At 43.2% G+C, this 25,209-nt stretch overlaps 1 protein-coding gene across 3 annotated transcripts in view; it reads right to left on the reverse strand.

Annotated features, from left to right (window-relative positions):
• Positions 1 to 239: 239 nt before the first annotated feature.
• CTNNA1 (catenin alpha 1) overlaps positions 240 to 25,209 on the reverse strand; it is a 120,672-nt gene continuing 95,702 nt past the window's right edge. For all 3 annotated transcript variants that reach the window (XM_050905200.1, XM_050905201.1, XM_050905202.1), the window contains 8 exons: positions 24,229 to 24,385; positions 17,575 to 17,775; positions 16,324 to 16,475; positions 13,347 to 13,457; positions 11,661 to 11,842; positions 10,758 to 10,863; positions 4,522 to 4,656; positions 240 to 1,143 (listed from right to left, as the gene is read on the reverse strand). In XM_050905200.1, the coding sequence (XP_050761157.1) occupies positions 856 to 1,143; positions 4,522 to 4,656; positions 10,758 to 10,863; positions 11,661 to 11,842; positions 13,347 to 13,457; positions 16,324 to 16,475; positions 17,575 to 17,775; positions 24,229 to 24,385 (1,332 nt within the window). In that variant the 3' untranslated portion in view covers positions 240 to 855. The remainder of the gene's footprint in view (positions 1,144 to 4,521; positions 4,657 to 10,757; positions 10,864 to 11,660; positions 11,843 to 13,346; positions 13,458 to 16,323; positions 16,476 to 17,574; positions 17,776 to 24,228; positions 24,386 to 25,209) is intronic.

The raw sequence follows: 25,209 nt of genomic DNA on the forward strand, positions 1-25,209 counted from the left end.
GAAGTAATCAGCCGCCTCCACGATTGTATGTTTTACTGGATTTGCTCTGGGTGCTCCCCCAGCAGAGACGCGTGCGAAACCTCCTGCGAAACCTCCTCCGGAAAGGCCGGCGGCAAAGTAACCCGAACGCCGGGCACGCGTGGAAACGACCCGGCAGGCAAACGGCTCTAACGCGGCCCGGGAAAAGCAGCATCACATAACCAATGCACCACCAAGCACATCTCCAAACATGACCCCCTCCCTCCGCGACCCCCAGCAAAACCCAACCCCGGCACGGGTATATAGTTTTTCCAGGTATTTTCCAGTTGCGGTCACGCTTGCGGCAGCGCAGCTAGCGCCTGCCGTATTTTCATACTCCTTTGAGCGTACAGAGCTTGGTCCCTCTCCACCCCAACAGCAGGAATACACTAATACATACAATACTTTAATTAATTTTTTTTTGGAGTGAAAAGATCTAATTTTCCTCTCTTGATCACAATGAAAAACTGCAGTCTCTGAGTAGCATGATTCAACTATTAGTGTTAACCGTTAGTGTTACTGTAAAATCCTCTTTGGTTATAGAATATTTTATTTAAAGCAAGATTATACAAAACAATTTTCAGCTAGAAATACACCCCTGAAGTCTAAAAGCAATCTAAATTAACACACTTCCGCAGGCTGAAGCTACGTGGATAGGACTTATAAATTTGAGTATTTCCCCACGTAATCTAAACAAAGTTATCAAAATTATATTAAGTAAATACATTTTGAGGAATAGTAAACTTTTGAAAAATCCTTAGAATATTAAAAGTAGAGTTCTGGAAGTAGCAGTAGTGGGCTAGAAAAAAAAAAAACCACCAAGACAGAGACCTCTCTTTAAATACTCTCCATCGCCTTGAATTCACTGAGAGCCTGCACCGGGTTCACGTGTTTCTTCTGGGACGCTCTCTTGATTTTAGTTTGCGTTTCGTCTTGTTTCTCCCTCTTGACCAGGGGTTTCTTCTCCGGAGCCTTCATCTTCCAAGAGACGGCGGGAAGATTGAGCGAAGCCATGCCCTGGGACTTCTGGTACTTGGTCGATGCCACATAGGAAGCCTTCACGGTTTGCACCACCGCGTTCATCAGGTTCTTGGCTGCTTGGATAAGAGACATGGCACTGTCCACCTGCCAAACAGTAACACGCAAGTGTTATACACTGTAAACCCCACGCAAATACAATATTCCAGAAAACATGATAGTCCTGGGGTGTAAAAGCACTGGTTTTCTTTTGAAATCTGAGGTACCAAATTCGAGGTGGTATTTTTCTTTGGACACTGAGTGGTAAAAACCTGACTTGTGCCACCAAAAGTAAAAGCGCAATGTTTGCCCACGATCTGCGCCTTTTCCATATCAATGGCAATTGAAGAGATTTGTATTCTGCTGTTTGCTTTTGTGACTGTATTGGCTTTGCGTGGCAAGGTTTTGGTAGCGGGGGGGCTACAGGGGTGGCTTCTGTGAGAAGCTGCCAGAAGCTTCCCCCATGTCCGATGGAGCCAATGCCAGCCGGCTCCAAGACGGACCCGCCGCTGGCCAAGGCCGAGCCCATCAGCGATGGTGGTAGCGCCTCTGGGATAACAGATTTAAGAAAGGGGAAAAAAAAAGTTACAGCACAGCAGCAACTGCAGCCAGAGAGAGGAGTGAGAAGATGTGAGAGGAACAACTCTGCAGACACCAAGGTCAGGGAAGAAGGAGGGGGAGGAGGTGCTCCAGGCGCTGGAGCAGAGATTCTCCTGCAGCCCGTGGTGATGAAGACCATGGTGAGGCAGGCTGTCCCCCTGCAGCCCATGGAGGTCCACGGGGGAGCAGATCTCCACCTGCAGCCCGTGGAGGACCCCACGCTGGAGCAGGGGAAGAGTGTGAGGAGTCCTCCCCCGAGGAGGAAGGAGCGGCAGAGACAACGTGTGATGAACTGACCCAAACCCCCATTCCCCGTCCCCCTGCGCCGCTGGCAGGGAAGAGGTAGAGAATTCGGGAGTGAAGTTGAGCCCAGGAAGAAGGGAGGGGTGAGGGGAAGGTGTTTTTAAGATTTGGTTTTATTTCTCATTATCCTACTCTGATTTGATTGGTAATAAATTAAACTAATTTCCCCAAGTCGAGTCTGTTTTGCCCGTGACGGTAACTGCTGAGTGATCTCCCTGTCCTTATCTCGACCCATGAGCCTTTCGTTATATTTTCTCTCCCCTGTCCAGCTGAGGCAGGCAGTGACAGAGCAGCTTGGGTGGGCACCTGGTGTCCAGCCAGGGTCAACCCACCACAGTGACTAAGCTTTAACAGTCGCTTATTCTCTAATGAAATTAATAAAGCTGTAGTAATATCTTAATCACTGATAATGAATATTTAAATCACCCTAGAATATTAAGTTGTACTGGAAAGGAAGGAACGCAATTGCATCTTCAGCCAGGCCTGGAGCCCTTTCCTAGGTGGTTCCTGATTTACAAGAGCATTAAAATGAGAAAAAAAAATGCATTTGCCGAAGCTTTAGTGCATGGCAGAGATGAAGAGCCAAAAACGGGGCAGGGTAGAAGAGAGAGGGGAGGACCACTGAGGTGACCTCAGCTGGGACCCCACTTCTCCGGGTGCCCGTGCCCCGCTCGGGGTGGGTGGGACCTCCGGCTTGTGAATGCCAAACTGTCTGGGGCAGGGTTTTGGTCTTGGGCAGGGTTTCAGCACCTCTGCTCAGCTTACATGAGCTCAGCTCACTTAAATTCCTGTGTTGTAGACATCTAACGAAGGTTTTGGGGAAAACCTTGAAGCCATTGCTTGTCTAGCAGCAAAGCAAGTTGAGCAGGGGGGTGGTTGCTTTTCTTATGGCGCTGGTACCTTCCTTTCCATCATGCTGTGTTTTGAGTACCACAACGGCAGATCGGATCTGCTTTCCTCACCCCAGTCATCACGCTGGAAAACACTTTCATTGCATTTGACTATTTCCATGAATCTTCACAGCAGGAAGAATCATATTAAATGCAATGAAAGCAAGGAGGTACTTTTCTAAATGAATTGTCAGATTGCTTAGGGTGTAAGCTCTTACTGCCTTGGTTATAGCTCTGCTTTCACAAAATTTCTGCAGTATGTGGATGGAGCAGGATGTTAACACTGAGAAGAATTTTACTCTTAGACAGGTGAAGTCCCTGGACTGGCAGAGGTCTTCATCTGATAATCTGATAGAAGTTTAATACTACTACTGGCAATGTTTAGCCCCAGTGGGCAGACTCGTGGAGAACAGATAGAACCAGGAGATTAGACTACAGATGCCAGCCTGTTCATATAACTAATTTACGGCAGAAGGGTATGTAAATTCTGAAGACACTGAATAACTGCAGTAAAACCCTGGAGTACCTATTATTGCATAACGACACATCTACTTCTTTGACAGCACAATGCCTTCAGCCTTCCAGCTAACAGGACACCAGGCATGCAACAGAGACGCACAGCAACACGTTTCCCTCCATCTCACCACTCGGCTCCACTGTGCTGGAAATCCGAGCACGTGGGACTGGCAGCAGTAGGAGGTGCAGCAGAGAAGCCTGTCTCCCCTGTGAAGGTGCTAAGCTTATGCAAGTGTGGTCCATCACCACCACTGCTTCTGCAGCAGGTTGCTGCAGGCCTCCCTCAGCTACTACAGTCCCGAAGCACTCATTCTACAATTCTAGCTTGTTTGCGGGGGAAAAAGATGTGCTACTAAGTTCAAGCACTTGAAATATCTAAATGGCAGAAGGTGGTAAGGTTTTTTCCATTTGCTTTTAAGGATTCAGATAGCAATATTGGACTATCAGCCATTTCTGTCCCTTCTTCCTACCTCCTACCTCAGTCATGACACGGACGGGCAAAAGCACGAGTGATCAAGCATACCCATCCAGGGCAAGGAAGAATATGCCAGAAGAAATTAAGAATTTAGCTCCACTTCCCTCCCCCCAAATATCCGTCATACAGATTCCTCTTAGGAGGAAGCATTTCATGAACTACAGTGAAAAAATTATTTGCTAAGTAATGGCTAGAATAAGGAAGCAGGCTGGCCTACGGCAGCTTTCAGCTGTCATAAAACAGAGCAGCCACTAAAAATCCCTGCAGTCTTCAGGGCACAGCTATTTTGAACTACTAACATCTCTGGAGCATTGCAGGACCCCAGTGTGTTCCAAGGCTGTGCAGAGACAAGGGGTAGATTTAGCTGTGCTGATTAAAGTGATTTAACCTCACTAAGAGTGAAAAACAGTCTGGAAAAACAGTAGATTACACAACGGTAAAGTGAATCTGTCTACAAACACTGTTGAGTAAAGAAAAGTGAAGTCTGTATTTTCCCCCTTTTCAAACAGTAAGCGTTTCCTCCAAAAACAACAAGGCAGTGCAGGCAGTATTATAAACTTTGCAGACATTAAAACTTCGACTGAATGCTCCAAAATCTCTTGTCTGTATTCTATAATGTTTAGCATAAAAGCTTAGCTTGGAATAATTGTTATCCCTGGAAGAAAAAACGCATGAACTGGACATGTCATAGTTCATACATACCCCAGACACAACCAGCTCTCCTCCGAGGTTTTGAACTTCAGCTTTCACTTTGCTACAGATATTCAGCTGATGGCAATACAGTGCGATGCGCTGCAGGTAGGCTAGGAGGTCCTGCTTGCACGCAGAGTCGGGGCACTGGAAAAAGAAAGGTGAAGTTTTACTTTGCAATCACGAAAACTGGAACAGAAATCATTTAGGGAGAAACCAGACAACTCCGTTCCGTAATAGTGAATGTGCTCCCGAGATCATTCCCCTTTCTGTTGAGCTTTGGTTTTCCAAAGACAACTGAGCAATACACAGGCATCACTAAATACATATAAAAAACCCAGAAGCAATAAACACAGGCTATCAGAACACAGGGGCAGCCGCTGGACAAAATCACCAGGGCTTCTTTCAGCTGTGCGGCTGCCCGTGAGCTCCCTGCAAGGAGGAGGAGGAGGAGAGGAGGAGGAGGAGGGGAGGAGGGCTACCTAACCTTTCCAGAGCAGGTTTGTTAACTGTAAAAGGTCCTTCCTGCACACTGTACAGGACACAGCAGCAATGATTTGACATGCAAGATCTCAAGTTGCAACTAGCAGATGTTACCAAATCCAGCCCCAATTCTCAATCTTAGGCATTTTAAGCTAGGAAATGATAAACCTGACAGTTACTCAATTATATCCAGCAAAGTAGATATTTTCCTGACTTCTGCTCCCATTTCTTAGCAGTGTGGAAACTAGATTCCTCACCAGGCATGAAATAAAATTTTTAAAATGGATGAGTGCTTCAGCAAGCACAAGATAAAAGTAACTTTTTCAGCTTTGCAATTGAAAGACTACGTAGGTACCGGAGACTGCAGTGCAGTTCAGAAAGCTGTTTTCTCGGACAGAAATGAAGGGCTGTCCCTTGCTTTGCAGAGCCGAGCGGCGAGATGATTAATGAGCCAGTCTCACGCTGGATTTCAAAACAAGAGAAACCCTGCTGAGGGGCAGCCACAGTCCAAAATGGGATCTGCAAGCATAAGACAAAAAGGCTACGGGAAGCCTTTTACTACCCATGCCAGTCCTGCAGTATCTTTAAAAACGGCAGTGAGCATGGTGGCCAGCATTGCTTCTCCAAAGAATAACGGGCCATCTCAGATCTACTGGCATGCTCTGGCTGCATGAAGACTAGTGAATAAAGCAGCTGGCACGCACTGAACTCCACAAACCCTTTGCCCACCAGACTCTCGTGCTGCTGATGAATAAACCCAAGGGCATGCGTGCCACGCTCCTGCCCTGTGCGTGCAGCACTAGCGGGGCACCTACGGCTGCCTGCACCCCAGCGTGGGGCACCAAACATCTCACGAGTGGGTAAATACTCGGGCAGGCTCTGACCTCCAGACGTCGCTGGCGGTGCTGCAAGCAGTGCCCAAGACGACAGATTTTCAAACCAGTCTGGATATATTCATGACAGCAGAAGCTATTGCAATAGGGATGCAGGGGATATTATGGTCCAACAGGTCATGTTCTGGTGCCTGCAGGCGAGGACACCACGCTGACAGCATGTACATTTCTGACCAAAGCAGGACGTTTAGAGCTGGCTGTTACGTGCATACACAGAACGCCTATAGCTTCAACGTCCATGTGCTTTACATTGCATTGTGTCAAACACACCGTTGCTTAAACCCTGATCTGAACCCCAGAGCAAGCATGACTAGTTGTACAGGACTGCGAGCTGCCGTGCTATTTCCTCCTCTGAAACGGCCACTTTGCGCATCATCTTCTCATCTTCCCACTGAGCATTCACAGGTCTCCTGGACAAAACCAATATCAGGCTCACAATGATTCTTAAGTTTTCTGCTCTAAGGCAGGCAACATTGTACTCAGCATTATTTCACCTCTAGCACTGTACCAGCAGATCAGGAATTCAACTGGCACTAACCAGGGACAGGACGAAAGGCAGACCCTGCAGTGATCTCCATCCTTCTTAGACAGCTGCACCCCATCCAGAAACTCGTAAATCTCCAGCATCCAGGGTCTCAGCACACAATTCCCAGTCACTAAACGCAGGCTTTCCAGCACCCCATACACACACGCACTCACACACAAAATCCAAATGCTTTTCCCTGGCCCCACAGCTTAGCTTGACGGCAAGCAGGGCACACCACCCTCCACTTCTCCCCTCCAGGCAGTGCATTAGCTGCAGGTCTGCCCGACTAGCTGCTCGTCCTGGAGAAGCCGGGCACCAGCTGCCCCCAGACTAACACCAAGAAGTCCACAGAAACCATGAGCGGCTGCAGTGATTTACCAGTGTTAGACACGACAAGGAGAGAAGAGTCTTGCCCTAAGCAACATTCGCTTCTCTTCACCCAGCACCTGCTTGCTCTTCCCACTGAGCAGACCCTGAGATTCAGAGATCTGCACAGTCTGCGAGAGCTCTTCTCCACAAACCTCTGTTCACAGCAAAATCCCATTTCATCTAGTACCCCGATCCTGTACAACGGACCATCAAATGAAGATTCATAATGGACATGGTATGATTGGAAGAATAATCTTAAATGTGGCACCAATTTACTACTTAATGCTTCACTCAAGCTCAGGTTTATTGCTTACGGGCACACAGCCTCTCCTCTCCTTTCAGAGCAAGGTAAAAATCCCCTCTTGGGTGTCAGCAGTACATCTGACCCGATGTGACCATAAACTAACAGAAATCCCCTTCTTAGTCCCAAGGATGGTAATGAAACACCTGAAGTATCTGCAACTCTTACGTAGGCACATTGCTTCCATCAGTGAAGTGAAAACCATGAATAACGAAGCAGTAAAGCTCGCAGGTTAATTTTTTAAGCTAATCAATATTAGTCAGCAGTACAAGATGTTTTAGAGAAAGTCCACAAATAGCATCAGCCAAAGAGCTAATGAAAAGCTGAAATTACCATTTTGGAAAATGCTCTCCATCTCCCAAACAGCTCATCTAACAAAGCGAACGAGCAGCACAGCGGCAGATTGAATTGAATGTTGACAAATGCACAATACGGCACGTCAGAAGGACTGCTAAGCAATTCAAGGTACTTTATAGGTTGTGAGTTTATGGAAACCATTTAAGGAAAGACACTCTCAGGGAAAGAGGCTGCCGCATGTTTACCAACGGCTGAAGAAGGCAGCAAAACATTAGTGGGGGAAGCAGTGGAATAGGAAATATTATTCGGTTGTATATATCAATATGACGTGAGTTGGAAAACCACATCCTATACTGTGTGTGCTATTTCTACAAGCAGAATAGAGAATTCGGTTCAAAGACAGATGATGTTTAAATAGAGATGTAACACAAGATAAAAAAGAACATCAACAAAAGGCACTGCAGATGCCTGTATGAGCCCTGTCTTTTCCTATGCAGGAACACTCACACAAAAACCAAAACACCCAAAAGCCAACAATTTCAACACTGATTAAGAAAGCTTACGTTATTGTATTAACCTACAACAGCCATAGACACGAAAAAACCCCATCTGCAGAGCTAGCTTGGGAGGATTCCCACAGCACGGTCACAGCAGATAGCTGCATTGTAGACAGAAACAACTGTGTGTTGGGGGACACCCGCACCTCCCCAAACCCCCCAAAATGAGATGCTGCCACAGACTCAACGGTGGTTGTTGGCAAAAGCTAAGCTGGCTGCTCCAAGTCAAACCAGGATCCGTCCCGGACAGAGCAAACATGCACGCACATTCGCTTCCTACTGCCCTAGCTGAGCCTGCAGAGCAGCAGAATCACCTTTTTCTCCCTTTTTGCAAAGAAAACAGGCAGGGAAAGACAGAAGAGCTCTCCCGCGGTGTGTGCTGATTAAGACAAGCACACAACCCCCATCCCCACATGTCTGGTAGGTGTAAGCAAGCAACCACAGAGACTGTTCTTCCTCCCACTGTATCTCCAGTTTAGGGTACGAACACCGCTGTAACAACAACTCACAATAAAATGCCCCCACCAGCCCTATGTTAACAGCTGGACTCGGCACTGTTTGGTTAGAGGAGCTGAAAGCAGGCATTTAGGGGAAGCAGTTACCACGGCAGGACGGGCATGTGGCAATGCGTGCCAGTAGCCGTCACCCAGGACGGCCATCAGCCTGTGCCCAGAGCACATCCCCGGACCAGCCTCCGCAGCGCATGGACCAGTCTTGACAGCAAGAGGCTGCTGGAGCGTTTTACTGGGAAGCAGGACAAGCCCTGTGCTTGCCCCCAGCTCCTTTCAGTTTAATGATCAGACAACTGATGTAACTTCAACCTCCCACCACTATCAAAGAAAAAAAACAACAGAATTTTTCTTTTGCTTTGTAAGTATTTCAACATTGGGAAAAAAAACAAACGGAGAATCATTGTCTTGCTGCAAATATTTTTCATTTGTGTTGTACTCGTAACTGCCTCATATTCTCCCATTCAAAACAAGCAGACTGCTGCTTTGAGTGAAAGATGGAACACCTTTGGGAAAATCTGCCGGCTGATGGCTAGACACTTTTCAACAGACGTGAAATACCTTGGATAATAGCTTTTATGGTTTCAAAGGAAATGTGCTGTAAAACTGCCTGATGGCAGGAGTTAGGAGTTCCTGACACACTAACACGAGGGGTCGTGATTCACCCGGTGTCACATGGTGAACAGGACATAAAAACCCATCCATTTGTTAAAAGCCCATATTAGGCATAGGAAGGCATTAATGCTCCACTGAAATGGTTGCATTGTACATCCTCTGTAACTGTCACATAGTTCTACATTAACAAGTGTCTAAAGAGCGTGTAAGCATATCTAATGAAATATGCAAGCTGAAAGTATTAGTACAGTATGAAGTCGGAAAAAAAAAGCTATATTGTGTCAAAATGACTAACTGTACAGTCCTGCTCATATTTATCTTCACACATGTGCTTAATGTTTTACATTTTTAAGGACCTTACTTCTACTAAAAGGAGCCATTTAGTTTTTTTCTGTATTTTGAAATGGCTTGGTGCAGAAAACCATATACCAAGTTTGCATAAAGCATGTGAGTTAAAAAAAAAAAAGCATTGTAAACCTTCAGCCTAAGATCCCCTGAGATCTATAACACAAACTGCTCCTTGCTTCATTTACCTACAGCAGCAGTGCACCTGGTTCTTCGAGAAATACAGTTGTCAAAATGCCATAGCAAGGAGACCCATTTTAAAAAACACTTTTCAACTTTATCTCCCCATTGAACATTTCTCACTGCATCATTAATAAATTAGGGTGAAGACAACATCCTCTGGATGCAACATTTAAAGAGAGATCTGCATTACAAAGATTTACTTCCAAAGTGACACGGTTTTATTTAAAACCTTGCATTATGAATTTACACTCAGAGAAGGACTAAAAAGCAAGTGACAGCTGTACAAAATAAGCTTTAGTCCATGATCTCAGACTTAACCTACCTGCATTTCAGGGTCTCTCTTGAAGGCAGAATATTATTACTAATGCTGATGTTTCCTGGCAATTTGGGTGTGGACTGAGACCAAAGGCGCTTTTGCTTGGCTCAACCCAGTTTCTGAAGTGGCTCGGGACAGACAGACGCACTGCATAAAAACCATGAGCTGGCCATACTTGTTCAATTCTATAAGAATTCTTTTCAAATACTTTTGTAGATAGAGCACAACAACAGGCACAACAGCCTGGGACAGCATAGCAAATACTCGGGTCACTACGTGCCTTGCTCAAAGTCTTCATCAACTCTGACTGGACAATGAAAAAACATACTAGAGTTTTGACAATCTCACCATTCAGTCTATGGGGCACTTGAAAATTGTTAATATTAAAAAGCTGCCTAAAAAATAATATTAAAGGTTGTACCATAGGCCACATGCAATAATTACAGTGTTGCCTACGTAGTCTCGTCATCGCTTTGGAAAGTATTGGGCATATTCTGAGCATGGCAGAAGCAACATGAATTCAGTTTCAGTCCTGTTCAGTTACAGAAACTGGCCTAGATACTATGTGACATGAAGCAGTGTTGGCATATTGCTACCTTAAAATGGTAGGTGCTTGATTTAAGCGAAGGAGCTGCTAGCGTTACTGCTGGGCATATGTAGCTGCTTACACCGCTTAGGGTGGCAGGAGAGCAGCTAGAAAGAAAAGGCTAGAATTTTCCAGCAGCAAATCTGGAAAATCAGTTAAAAAACCTCAAAACTAAACACATTTTCTTCTGTTCATCATGTCTGCAGTACTAAAAGATCTCCTATTGCTCGTTTGTGCTGGAGGCTTATGAAAATGAATTGCGACTTACGTGGTCAGCAATAGTCCGTCCCAGCTTGTCCATCCTTGACCCAGCCTCTGCAATCTTCTTGGCTGCACTAATCACATCCGACGTATTTTTCAGTGGACCTTTACCTCTGCAAAACAGAACAGTCTACCTTCTAGCACCAGAAAACCGGAAGAGTGAACTATATATTGCTTTTCTCATCCTCTTCCATACAGTACTGGAAGTGATTCCTCACCCAAACTGCATGTTGCACAGAAATAGGCAGGTGTAACCATTACAGCACCTTCATTTTCAAGACAGTTTCCCCCTTCCAGCCCCTCCCCATATTTAGATTAAATCTAGGAATAAAAACATCTTAAATTTTACTGTTTTAAGCAACCTAATGATGATAAGAGATAAAATTTTAGAAGACAAATTTGCAATTTTCATGGAATGCAACATCAAGTTTAAAAAATAGTGTTGTATAAAATCTGGTAAATGAATTTCAAAAGGCATCAAAAAACCTCTCTTTCTTTCGCAAGTAACTGTACTAGGAACTATTTCTGCAGTATAGCAATATCGAGAAGCCCATAGAATTTAATGTTGTAAAGAACTGAGCAAATATATATATATATATTATATATATATTTTTTTTTTTTTTTTTTTTTTTCTCCTTGGGACAAGAATCACCCTTAAGAAAGACAGACAGACAGGCAGGCAATAACTGCTGTGTATCTATAGATCAATTTAAACAATTATTACCACCCAGTCACTGCATAGTAATGCATCTGCTGGGTTAACACACAGGCTTTAATAGGGTAACATTTATTTAAAGGAAATTATAAGAAGTAAGACTTTTAAGAGTACTTGCAAAATATTTCATTGAAAGATCAGCATCCCAGCCAGTTCTGAGAGAAGGTGGTGTGTGCACAAATTAAAAAGACTCACCTGGTGAAGTCTGTCATTTCCATCATTATCATACACATTTGTTTTGCCAGAACAATTATATCGTTACCGCTGTCATCCCATTTTGATACTTCAGCATCCAATTTACTCTTTTCTTCCTGGAAGCTTGCGACTTGCTCAGCAATCTTAGCTTTTTGCTCTTGAGGGAGCTGAGCCATGATAGCCTGAAAGAGAGAGTTTTCTCACATTGCCTTACGCTGCCGCTTGTAGAAGGCTTTTTGGAACATTTCACTAATAACTAATTTAATTCATGTAGATGGGGGATAAAACTTTAATAGCAATCCTCTACCTAGAGGCTTTACAGAACCTTTTCCTTCCATTTTGAATCAAAGTTTATGCTCTTTCTTGAGAAAGAGTGCCCAGAAAGACAAGTTGACACCTGAAACATGTACATTTGCATGATAAAATTGTTAAGACTCCAAACAAGTTTGCCACATATTACCATCCTCAAAGAAAAACTGCATGAAGAGGGGGGACCTGCCTTTTCTATAAAATTTAAGAGTTTTAAAAGGAAGTTTCACTTGGGTATCTTTCAGTGTTGCAATGCAGAGAAGAAATATGATGAGTCTCTTTTCTGCAAAAAGCTAGATGTACTATTTTGAAACATGCATACTGAAGAAAGAGGAAGCAAAAATAAAGAGTATGTGCTTACTCCTGAATAAAATCTATTAGACTAGTTTTACAGCCTGTATGAGACTCAGTGCCCTTGCCTTCATAAATACTAGGAGCATTCGTGCCTCCAGGAGCAGGTGAAAAGGAGTCTTCAGTACAAAAATGCCTCTGGCAGCAGCTGTGCTAAAAGGTGAATTAGAAATGTCTGCATTTAAATAAAAGGGGGGAGAGGGATACAGGAATAGAGAGCGCTTGTACAAGGAAGGAGAGCATAAAAAATACTCTCAGTTAGTATAATTCCAAAGCCAATGTGGCAGAAGTTTGATAAATAAGGCCTAGCTACTTCTTGCCTGGTTTCAGGCTAGAAAAGCCTTCACAAAAAATCTTCTATGGCACTTTCCCAACAGTGTAAATTGTTATTGATCCAGAAGGGGACATGTCAAATAAAAACAATAGGTAAGGCCTGTTTTTTCCTTCAATGTACGAATTTTAAGTTTTCACCTATTAATGATTATATATTGCCTATCAATGCTTTCATTTTTAACAGTCATAGGAAATGTAGTTAGTTTAAATGATTTCATTTTTGAGCTCCTCTCAACAGTGTCTTGATAAATGCTCACTGGCCAAACAGACCAACACGTGCGTGAGAAGGCATTTTGTAAAAATTTCTTGCCCACAAACTTAGTATTTGCCTGTTGAAAATAACGTTAGTACCATGGAATGATTTGCCCTGTATCTCCCTGCAGAAGTCACCTAACTGAATGGCAGTGCCTACAACGTCTGCGATGTCAAAGTATAAAGCAGTTCATCAGTATTAAAAGGATTTTGATCTTTCAGAGCATCCAAAATAAAACACAGACGTTTCTCACATCCATCAGACCAACACATGCTGCATTTCACTTAACCTTTTCAGAAGAAAACTGGAAACAAAGGACGCCAGTTTTCTGATCCAACATTTTCACCACCCCCCAAAAATTCAACCTGGATTTTGAAAGTAAGTTGAACTGTTTCTTGAAGGCAGGTCACAGTTTTATGATGCTCAGATTTCTTCCTTACCCTCGCACTTTGTCCAGCAATGAGCTGATCATCTTCGGTCTGAATACTTGTTCTGCTTCGGACATCAAAATCCTCAGTCTCAAAGTCAGAATCATCCAACTCTTCAGGAGTCTGAGGAAAGAGTAATTCAGTCAGAGTCAAACAACAGATTTCATGGCTCTAAAAATCAACACGAATATTGTTTTTCAAGCAGAGAGAATGGAAATCAGTGAAGGTAAAAATTATTCAATGTTTTCAACAAAAAGGTAAATACAGGGACTGTACCCAGCTTGTGAACACCTGTGATTATATATGCTTGACTGCTCATGTTAAACACCATAGGGATCCCCAAAATTACATACCAGTACCTAAACATCTGAGATTTGTCAGGACACTAATGCGCTCAGGATTTGAAACACAGAAAAAAAGTTTTTGCAAAACGAACAGTATTTCTGCAACTTGGTTAAATGTAAAAGCTTCACTTGAGATTCTGAAGCTAAAATTACACACAGCTTTAAGGCCTGGTTCAAAACCACAGACGTCGTCTTTAGCACAATTATGAATCAAAGCATCGACTAAATTAACAACAGATAAAATATATCGAAATTTATTCTTATCCCCCAGGAAAAGCCGAAAATTTTTAGCTAGTAAGGGCCAGCTTTTATGCTGTAGGCTAAACACATCTGACCTAGTTCCTGCTTGCCTAGGATTTATTTTTACTACTGCAAGTCTATAGCTGGCAAACTTTTTATAAAGCTTATCAAGTTTAAACAGTGTGTTTGTCAAAATACTACCTCTTTGCCTAGAGTGGCGCTTCATGACAACTTTGCAGAGCTGGATCAACAAAGAACTTCACTGATAAATGCAATAAATTGTGATTAACAGATAAGATGCAAATAAAGTCCCTGTTCTTCAGTTTTCTTTCCTATGAACAAACTTGTTTTCCAATACAGACATCCTGTGATACAGTTAAAATAAAGATGGATATGCAAAATAGTTGCCAAAAAGCAAAGGTGAGTATGCTGACAATCAAGACCTAGGGTATTTCAGTCACTGTCTCCTCTCCATGCCTTGAAGAACAGAGTATATCCACGAAATCAGCATAAGGACATATACTAAGAAGTAGCTCAGTGTATCAATATTTAAAAAATTAAAAAACCAACCAACCAACCAAACAGTTCTGCTGCATCTTTAGAAACTGTTTACGATTCTCAAGCCCCCTTCTTTGCCCATCCATCCCAAAGCCCAAACAACCTGGGGTATACAAAGTGTAATTCTGCCTTTCAACCTGTCATCAAGGGCAAAAATTCCTCTGGGGGCGACGAGAGATTGCCTGGGGATCAGGGAGGAAAGAGCTTTACTTCAATAACCTACAGCCATAACAAGATTTTAGTTTTGAAAATACACTGCATAAACACAAAAATTAGGTGTTTTGAGTGACTTTTCCTTCTGGTTCCTGTAAAGAACAAGCGCCACCGGATAAAGTTTCAAGTGAATCAGCTTGTTTGCCCCAGCCGAGCTTAGCAGCATCCCCCTGTGAGTGTGCTTACTCCTGTGGTCCAGTTTGAGACAAAGCCCTGGAGAAGTGGTGGCCTGGTATCTCCATTTGGATGGCTCTTTTATCCTAAATGCATTCTACACCTTACAGCCCTTTGGACAACGAATACTAACATTTTAACTTTTTTATAGGTCACTGGTATGTCACCAGTGAGCTGCCGTTAGCTACTGGCAGCTGCAATAAAGCCGTGGCACCCTGACATCAGACACGCGGCGCAAGGGGAAATGTCAGGATTCCTGGCATTGCCAGCTCGGCTAATTACTGACGACATGGAATTGGCAGTCATGCCTTCGTGTCCTGAACAACAAGGACTTTAGCAGGGGGTGAATCAAATTAGTTTGTCTGCATAGCAGGAAAGCATTGATATCTTCATCTAACATTGGTTGTCTATAAATCCTGAGCTTAAGTTTGAAAAAAATTATATGGAGGGCACATATGTGGTTGTCAGCTTTTCTTCTGATTTTCCATCTGATTCTTTGCTTTAAGCAGCAAACATGGAAGACACTATTGCAATGGTTACTATAATCACGTATTTTCTGAGGCTGTATGTCTAATTTACTTATCACCAAAATGCATCTGCCATGGTTACCGTTCTGAAAGATGAAGACAGTTTCTCTGCAAGGCATTTACATTTGAGCCAGAGGAGTACAAGGAAAAAAGAAAAAAGGAATAAAGCCCCTACATTTGTTTTTGCTGTGTCTGGCTCCTGTCCATTTTTACCACGCTAAGATTCAAGAAATATGCCTATAGGTCAGCCTCAACCAGAACTTTCTTTTCTGCATCCCTTCAATCAACTGCAGGAGCCCTTCTGCATCTTCCCCACCCACCTCCTACCAGTCTAACGCTGCCCGACCTACCAGAAGTTAGGACTTCCAAGTCACCCTCACTGCACCTGAAACACGCAAGCACAGAAGGGACAAAGCCGCTATGAACTGGTCCCTGTTTACCGAGGTTAGCCAATTAACGAATTACATGCTCTAGGAACTATAGACTGAACTCATCTAAACTTGTTTTTGACTAACTAGCATTAATTCTCAAAATTTACTTTAAGAGCCATCAGGTTTTATTTCTAAGCTCTGAAACCATCAAAAAGCATCTACAGTTACGAATCCACTTACTGTTGTTAAATCAAAGGTCACTGATTTTAGCACATTAACAAGCAAGGCATTAACATGATATTACAAAAGATGTGTGAAGGGTATTTCGCATCACAACTCTGGCTATCATTGATGCTCAGATCTGTTTAATGAATTTGAATCAAAATGTGCTTCTAAAGTACTCCACAGAGTGATTAGCAGTTTTTAAGACTCAGAATGCTAATACGAGCTAAATGAAAATCTTACGCTGTCTGCTCTCAATAAAAGTGATGCCTGTCAGTTCAATAAAGGTGGCGGAAAGTGAGCGGAAAACCAGAAGGCTGTTTAAGTTAGTTAGACTCACCCGAATCATCAGTACGGCTTTCCTGATATCTCGTATTCCGTCATACACCAGTCGCGAAGCATCAATAAATTCGTTTTCGTCCATTGGCTGAGCAGGGTCTGAACTCAGTGCTTCCACAGCAGCTTCTACTTGCTCAGTAAACCGTGGCATAACTGAGTTAAGAACACAAAATAACAGTCAGTCCCCACCCCAATGCCACTTTCTGCTATACATTCCTGTAAGAGACGTGCGTGTGCCTTGTTAACTATCACTGGAAGCTGTGCAGTGGTTCCATTTAAATTCAAAACATTTGTTATAGAAGGACACGAATACTGTAGCTCAAGTCTTAGTCCACTTCAATTTCTGTTTACTCTGCTGCTATTTGGTTTCTTCCCCTTAGTGAAAAGTTTATCACACCCTTCTAGTGGACAAGGAGAAAACAGCTGGGGAAGCAGTTAGAAACTATGAGATAAAATATTAAGCATTTGTTTGATGTTCCCTGCAGATTTACATCATTTTTTGGGGAAAAAAATAGTATTACCACCACGAAGCTCAAGTTTAACAAGGCACTGGAAGAGGGCAGGTTGTACTGCTGTACTTCAGTGACTCACTGCACCCCAGGAGGAAGATCACAGAATCATTTACAGTCTGTTCGTTTCTTCAGTGTCATCCTTGATTCTTCATCAAAGTAATTAAAGCAAAAACAACAACTAACACTTGGCACAGCACTCACTGAAGCAACCAGAATCATTCCTTACCCTGTATGGATGTTACCAGCTAGTTCACAGGTAACACCCTAATTTATTGTTTTGGTGTGGGGGACTACAACCTACAGTGTTTCTTTAACAGTGATAAAGATATTTTACAAAGTTTACCCTAAATTATTACCCAAAACTTATTCTACTGGGCCAGCGTGGCAGAAATCTTCCTTCTGGATCCTGAACACTTGCAGAGCCTGGTACAACACTGCAAGACGATCAGCATAACTTTCAAGCCCTGACTCACTGTTTGGGACTCATTCCCCGGTGTTTTAGCTTTCTACAGCTCAGTCAATGACAGCAAGCGCATTCAGGGAGACCTTGTGCACTGATGAGTCAACACAGGAAAATTATATTTCTCATTTTGCAGCAGCTCTGCAAATAACTCCCACTAATTTTCATTATAGTATGTAAATGGAGTCTTTAATAGATTTCATAGGTACATTAGTATCTGGTTGCCCATGCACTTGTAAGCAATATGAATTTAGGGATCTTGGGAGTAACCGCCTCTTACCTGTGTTGGACAGTAACTTCGTTGCTTCCAACACCTTCTCAGTGTAGACTCCAGGTTCGTAGTTATCCATTTCAGAAGTGACAACATGAATGACTCTAGCAGCACGTCCTCGAATTGCACCAGCTGTGCGGTCTAAACCATCAACATCTTTTTCTTGGAGAGCAATGACACATTTGTTTACGTCTTCTAAAATATGATTCTCTGGTGGTAAAAGAAGGAGGATTTAGATGGTAATATCTTCTTTTCTGTTGCAGTCCTCAGCGTTGCAATTTCTCAGTTTGTGACCTGCTCTATAAAACCTCCAGCAAGATGCTGTAAAGCATTAATTTTTAAGCTTGCTACAGCCAGCAAACAGCTGCCCTTCCAAACTAGGTGTCAAAAAAACCATCAGTCCATCCACCTACTGACATCCACACTTCTTGCCCCCATTTGTACTCAATTTCACCAACAGAAAAGCTGAGTTCAGTTGAATTCTCCCCTAACGTGTTTCTTTCCATATTCCTCCCCTGGACTGCCAAACACCTTATTCCAAATATTTGCAAACCACTCCCCCATCATTCCACGTGTGTGGGGTGATGAGGCACCATCCCCAGCGCCACACCTAATCCACTCAACGCTCTAATAGACTGGGGCACTTGGTGCACGTTTCTAGCTTCCTACATAGTGTTTTCCTACAACCACACACATACCATCAAAGAATATTAAACTGTTAGTCCTCCATTCAAATTTAAGACACATAACATATGCAGTGATTTATGCAGAAAGCGTTCCAGCAACAGAGTACTCGTTGCCTCTTAAGAAAACAAAAAATAAAGCCAAGACCTCTGTTTGTAATTTACTTTTACAACACACATTTTCTTTTTTATACAGAGATATTTTCCCCCATTTATCAAGTCCAACAAGCCCAAAATGAGTAAATCCCCCTAAGAGATTTCTGAAGATGCCTAAAGAGGTTGGGATCCTCATTTGGGGAAACCTACCCAAAAGGTCTTCCAAACTCTGTTAGAGACCTCTTCAATGTACCAGTACCAACGCTTTGATATTACCATCCAACATCAGTATTTGGGCTGCTTGGTAAGAAACCAACTTGGAAACATTTCTGCTCTGTCACTTGAAACAGTTTCCAGCGTTACTTACCATTGACTTAATCATGCTACACTGCCAAGCCGTGCCGCTGAAGTGGCTTTTATTCCCTACGCAGGTAGTAAAAGAGCCATTTTGCAAGAGTTTGTAGAGATAAGAAGCACATAGAGTTGACTGATAGAGGATTTGTATAAACTGGCTGAAAGGACTGCTGCTGGAAGTGTTACGCTTAATTTACATACAATTAACAGAAGCAGGTGCAGTATTGTGAGACTTCTGTAAGCAACCTGGACAAAAAATACACTTGTGAAATACCTCTGAAGCAACTCAGCCTGAACAAGTTCAGCTGAGGGCAGAATGTGGCCCTGAGAGAGAGAAGCGCAGGTTCATTAGTGATTTGACAAGTCAGTGAGCAGGCAGCCAAGGTACAAGAGGTGCAGCAAGGAGCACAGAGAGTTTCGGTATTTAAAGCAAGAGACAGACATCCCTGCAAGTTGCAACAGTAAAAAGAAAACGCATTGGCATCAGGCCAAAACACAGACTGTTTATTGCTTGAATTCCTTAACAAATAAATTAAGCTACAGACCATTTGAAAGCCTCTTTGGATTATACGAACTTTAATACGAGGCACGGACAAAACGAAGACGAATATTTAAATGCCTGCTGATCATTTAATGTCTTTTGCAGATGCGAAGTGGCCAGAAAGACACTTCTAGGGAAAGATAACCCCCCCACGGGGCAGTCTGCAAGGGGCCCCGGGGAAGTACGGGACTGTCAGGTGCATCCACTCTGGTTATACTCTCCAGTTGGATGATAACAAATAAGATTTGACATTGTTCTGTGTGCTTGTATGTACACACACTGCTACCTGTCCTGCAGGCATATGGACCACAAGTGTCTGGCACAAAATGCCATCTGCTGAGGCCGGGGTGGCAGAGACCAAGAAATGCTGACGCCCAGGTTCACCGCCAGCACCTTCGGGGACGTGGTAACGCCGTCCTGCATCAAAGTTAACAGCCTTCCTGTTGCTGAGCAGGAGAAAAATCTCACAGCAACGGAATATAACACAGACTATAACACAGGCAATGGCAAAGGGATCTTGTCCTACCAAAATAACTATAGGGAAAAAATGGTGTGGTTTGGCAACAAGGTAACAGGATAAGAGGAAAGACATTTTTCAATAAAAATGATTTTTAGAGCAAACAAGAAAATACATAAAACTGTGAAAAGCTGACAGAATTAAAAGTCCTCCATGACTGTCAATCCTCAATCCACCCCCACCAAACACCTTCCACCTCCACCCACCTCCCCATTAAAGGGATTAAGAAATCCTTTTCCAAACTTCCCAAGAAGTCTGCGAGGCAGTCTGGGAGCTACAGGAGATCAAAACCTAAGAGCAACAGTCAGGAGATAAAGCCACAGATTCATAAATATAACTCTACTTCTCTGCTGTGTCCCCTATGGAAAGTCTTAGAACAATTTCCATGCTGGACCCTCTCCAGTGGAAGGTGTCCCTGCCCATGGCAGGGGGGCTGGAACTAGATGATCTTTACGGTCCCTTCCAACCCAAACCATTCTGTGATTCTACGACACTGGAGGAATCAGGTCAAGCACCAGTGTCAGCAGAGATGGTTATGGAACAAATACTTGAGTGTTCACACACTTGTAAATACAGTATTCATCTTGTAATGAAGAAGGACAATCATTGGGCCCAGGCAATATTCCTCTGGAGGCTCTTAAGACGAAATAGCTCCGCTGTGATGGGCAGTCTCTCACGTAAACCTGTGTCAGCAGCAGAGGAACAGAAGGCAGCAAACAGAATGATTTTTTTAGAGGGTTTCAAAGGAGATCCAGGTAATTTCAGAACACTGAATTTGACAATTACATGGTGCTATCAGCAACTGCTCTAAAAAACAGAGATAGTAGGCACACAAACACACTCAGAGTGCTTAGGGAAGGCACTGACAAGAGGGATAAGAATTACAGAAGGTACAGAAAAGCTTTGAAATGAGGAATAATGAAACAGGCAAAGACTCTGCAGTCAAGAAAGAGACAACTGAATAAGTGTACGACAGAAGTCTGTACATTGTGTTGGGTTTGCGCGGCAAGGTTTTGGTAGCGGGAGAGGGGCTACAGGGGCGGCTCCTGTAAGAAGCTGGTAGAAGCTTCCCCGGCTCCAAGACGGAGCCGCCGCTGGCCAAGGCCGAGCCCATCAGCGACGGTGGTAGCACCTCTGGGATAACAGATTTAAGAAGGGGGGGAAAAAAACAACCTGGGCAACAGCAGCCAGAGAGAGGAGTGAGAACATGTGAGAGGAACAACTCTGCAGACACCAAGGTCAGGGAAGAAGGAGGGGGAGGAGGTGCTCCAGGCGCCGGAGCAGAGAGATTCCCCTGCAGCCCATGGTGGGGAAGACCATGGTGAGGCAGGCTGTCCCCCTGCACCCATGGAGGTCCACGGTGGAGCAGATCTCCACCTGCAGCCCATGGAGGAACCCACGCCAGAGCAGGGGAAGAGTGTGAGGAGTCCTCCCCCTGAGGAGGAAGGAGCGGCAGAGACAACGCGTGATGAACTGACCACAACCCCCATTCCCGTCCCCCTGCGCCGCTTGGGGGGGAGGAGGTAGAGAATTCGGGAGTGAAGTTGAGCCCAGGAAGAAGGGAGGGGTGGGGGGGAAGGTGTTTTTAAGATTTGGTGTTATTTCTCATTATCCTACTCCGATTCAATTGGTAACAAATTAAATTGATTTTTCCCCCCCCCCAAGTCGAGTCTATTTTGCCCATGACCACAATTGCTGAGTGATCTCCCTGTCCTTATCTCGACTCACGAGCTTTTCGTTGTATTTTCTCCTCCCCATCCCACCAGGGCGGAGGAGTGAGCGAGCGGCCACATGGTGCTTTGTTGCCAGCTGGGCCTAAACCACGACAACATTTACAAACAGCATGAAGAAGGCGAGTAGGGAAAAAAAACTCTTTACCATGTTCTACTACAACTAGGGCCATCAAACAAAGCAAACAGACAACACTGCAAAAACAAGGAGGTTCTTCACACAGAGCACAGTTAAGCTGTGAATTTTACACAGGATGATGGAGATACCAGCGGTTTATAGTGGTCGAAAGAGCAACTAACACAAGCTTAAATGAGAAGAATCTGTCAAAGACTGTTCAGTAGATAGCACCTCTGACGCTGGAGCTCCCTGAGCTGCAAATCACGCATGTTTGGGAGTGTATAGGAAAGATCTTTACGCTACAGGACTCCTCTCCTATGAATCTCCTATGCCCTGACAATTAGCCACCACCAGACCGCTGTCCTAACTCAACAGAGCCCTCCTCGTGCTACGCCCTTCATAAAATGTTGTAACCTGCAAGCTTATCTGCAACACTGTGCATTTGAGTATCCTTCTTCTATAATATTCTGCTATTGTCTAAGACAAACATCTCTTTCATCAAGCTTTTACTTGTGGATAACTGATACAATTCTGTAGCATAAGCTGAACAACGAAGCATATTCTTCATGATGGACAGCACAACACATTGTAGGAATGTGGTGGTTTTTATATATATATATATACACACACACACACATATAGACTCACAGGAACTCTTTTTAAATTCTGCTTACATCCCAGTTAGTAACTGATACAAACTGACATAAACATCCTAATAACCCCAAATGGAATGTGGTATAAATCATACCTGTCACGACTTTATCCAAAGAGATGTTAGACTTTTAGCAGACGAATTGGAGTTGTGGCATTTATATGGAAAACATTTATCTAAGTTCAAACAAATAATACTTAAAACAATATTTATTGCTTTAATATTTTTCTAACATCTCTTTGATAACGCAGCACATACAAATAATTGCTGAAGGCACTTGAGCATCTGAAGTAGTCTCAAACTACAGCATTTCCATGGCATCATTTTGGATGGCAAGCACACACTCGAGGTGAACTCTCTCCTGAGTCAGCCTGCCACCACCCCAGAAAAGAAGCGTTCCCTGCTTATTGCCAAGCCCTTGAAACTCTTCAGAGCAACTCAGCAGTGGGCCAACACCATAACCTGTCCCCTCAAAAGCAGGGTACCCATCTCCTCGAATGACCTATACAAGGATGCAGACCACTCAGTTCCAGTGGCTTGAGCCATTTTGAGCCACACCTGTAAGTGAAATACAGTAAGGCAGCTTTATACAGACTGCGTTTTCACAGATTAACAGCTTTTTCTCTTTAAAATGTTTTGTACACTTGTGGGCAAACTCCAAGCGGAGCTGTGAACTTCATCACACAATTCTCTCTAAATATATTTCCCCAGAAATAGGCTCCTCACAGCTGTGCAATTTTAACTACTGCTGCAACGACGAGCACGCAGACAGATATAAAGAACTAGGACATTCAATTGCCTCCTAAGTTTATGCTAACTCTTTGCAAAGAAAATTTTTATTCAGAACCCAGGGAACCACAATACAACATGTATGATAATACAGGTGACTCATCGTAGAAACACTACTTGGGTTTTTTTTTTCTTTTTAAAATAAAATAAAAAAAAAGATGGTCTTAATTCAGAACATTAATTTTTCATCTACATTTTCCAGCTATGTTCAACCTGGTACTTCTGACTCCACACATCTTCCTGTGATATCTCTCTTTACAACTGGAGTTTTTAGGCCACTTGAGATGCCCAAGCCTGTTTGCCCCAGGAAAATCAGACCCTCAGTTTGTAGCAGTAATTTGTGAACACTATTGCAGACACAATTCACGCAGTTATATCACCATGTCCTCTGACTGGAGCAGAATTAGAGGATGTGGAAATAAAAATGCTCCCCTTATTTCTAGGTCACAGCAGCTAATAGTGGGTCTTTATCAATGATGCTCATAAAACAGATTATCTCGGCAAGCACTTTGCCAAAAGGAATTATTAATCTATTATAATATTCTAATCTTTTTAAAAAACTTTAAAAACTCTACTAAAGCTGACGTGGTTAAAAATATTCACAGAACATTTTCTATATGAACAGTTTTATTTTAATTAACTTGTATGACCATGGCTTGATATTCATTTTTGTTTACACAAGAAGAGCCTAAGGTGAATTGAGCTATCATCTTTTTTGCGAGTTCCTAACTTGAACATAAACATATTCTATTTCCCCCAACGTTACCGATGAGGCTTGTCTACAGTAGCTAGATGGTAATTCATCGGTAGTTCAGCTAGCAATTCAAAATCTTGAGACATAAAGTGTCTTTCAGTATGTTTAAACTGATCTGTCTACTGACATGTAAATATATACATTTATGCATGCACACGCCGTAAGTGCAATGACAGGCTTGTAGAGTACCTGCTGAACTAAACTATTACTGTTTTCACGCTATAAAAATACCTCTTCTCCTCGTGCCAAGATCTCCTGCTCTATTTTCACACCTCGCTCGGCAGAAGATGACGCTTGCCAGGTGAAGTGTACCAACACCATCCCTTCCAAAAACCCGAGAAGACTCCAGAACACGTGTAGAAACCACCCGTTTCCAGGAATAAGCTCAGTTATGAGAATTATTATTTCCAAGATTGAACTCCTGATTACCTGATACAGCCAGGAAGTCATCAATGGAAGTGATGTCATCGACAGCATCAGTCAGCACACGGACTTGCTTCTCCCACTGCTCTTTGAAGAGATCCATGTTTTCTTGAGCCAGCTTGCTTTGGGGTTTAGCAGCCAGAGCCAGTGCAGCGTTAATGACCTGTAAAACACCTCTGGATTTTTAAAACGTATCCTTAATGAAACAATTAGTTTCTGTATGTTTATCCAATGAACTCAACAGCAAACAAAGCAAGTTTAGTAAGTTTTCAGGAACTTGATGTTTAAACACAAAAGTGGTTTATTCTATTGCTCTCTCATCCAACTCATACCTGCTTCCACATTTATTATGGTTAGTTATTACAAGCAAAAACACTTGGCAAGTATTCACAAGAGCTAGCTTCACCTTTCTTTAACAGCTCATGTTAAAAAGGTGTTGCTTTCTGAGTGCAGGCTGTGTTAAGTATTTTAGACAGGATGACATTTAGTACACTGGAAGCTGCATTTCCTAAGATACTTGCCAGAACCTGAGAAAAAAAGGTCAAAAAAGGATTAATCTTACACGGTCTGAAGTAGAAACAATATGCAAATACAAAATTAAAGATAAATTTTGTATTTATCTTCTTTTCCTTAGAGCTTTACTCTGTACCTTGCCAGTAATTGTTATAGTACCTTAAGATTTCTTTCATGGCTGTGGAAGAGCCAGATTAGCCACGGAACAGGAGGAGAGGATACTATGAACACCTGAACCTCCTGAACACCCCCCTCCTAATTTTCTTCAAACCCTAAGACTGTAATTTACTCCAGATCCTTGTTTTTCTAAGCAGAACAAATACTACACACACTGCTGGGTAACGAAGTTTATGCTGTGTCAACTAATTGGTCAGTTAAATGACCAAAAAAGCCTCGGGGGGCGGGGGCAATCTCAAAAGCCTGCTCGTGTTCTTGCCGCACTATGCTCCAGCAGAACGACCTGGAAACATGCCA

The sequence above is a fragment of the Gymnogyps californianus genome, chromosome 14 (genome assembly GCF_018139145.2).
Source record: "Gymnogyps californianus isolate 813 chromosome 14, ASM1813914v2, whole genome shotgun sequence".
NCBI lineage: Eukaryota > Metazoa > Chordata > Aves > Accipitriformes > Cathartidae > Gymnogyps > Gymnogyps californianus.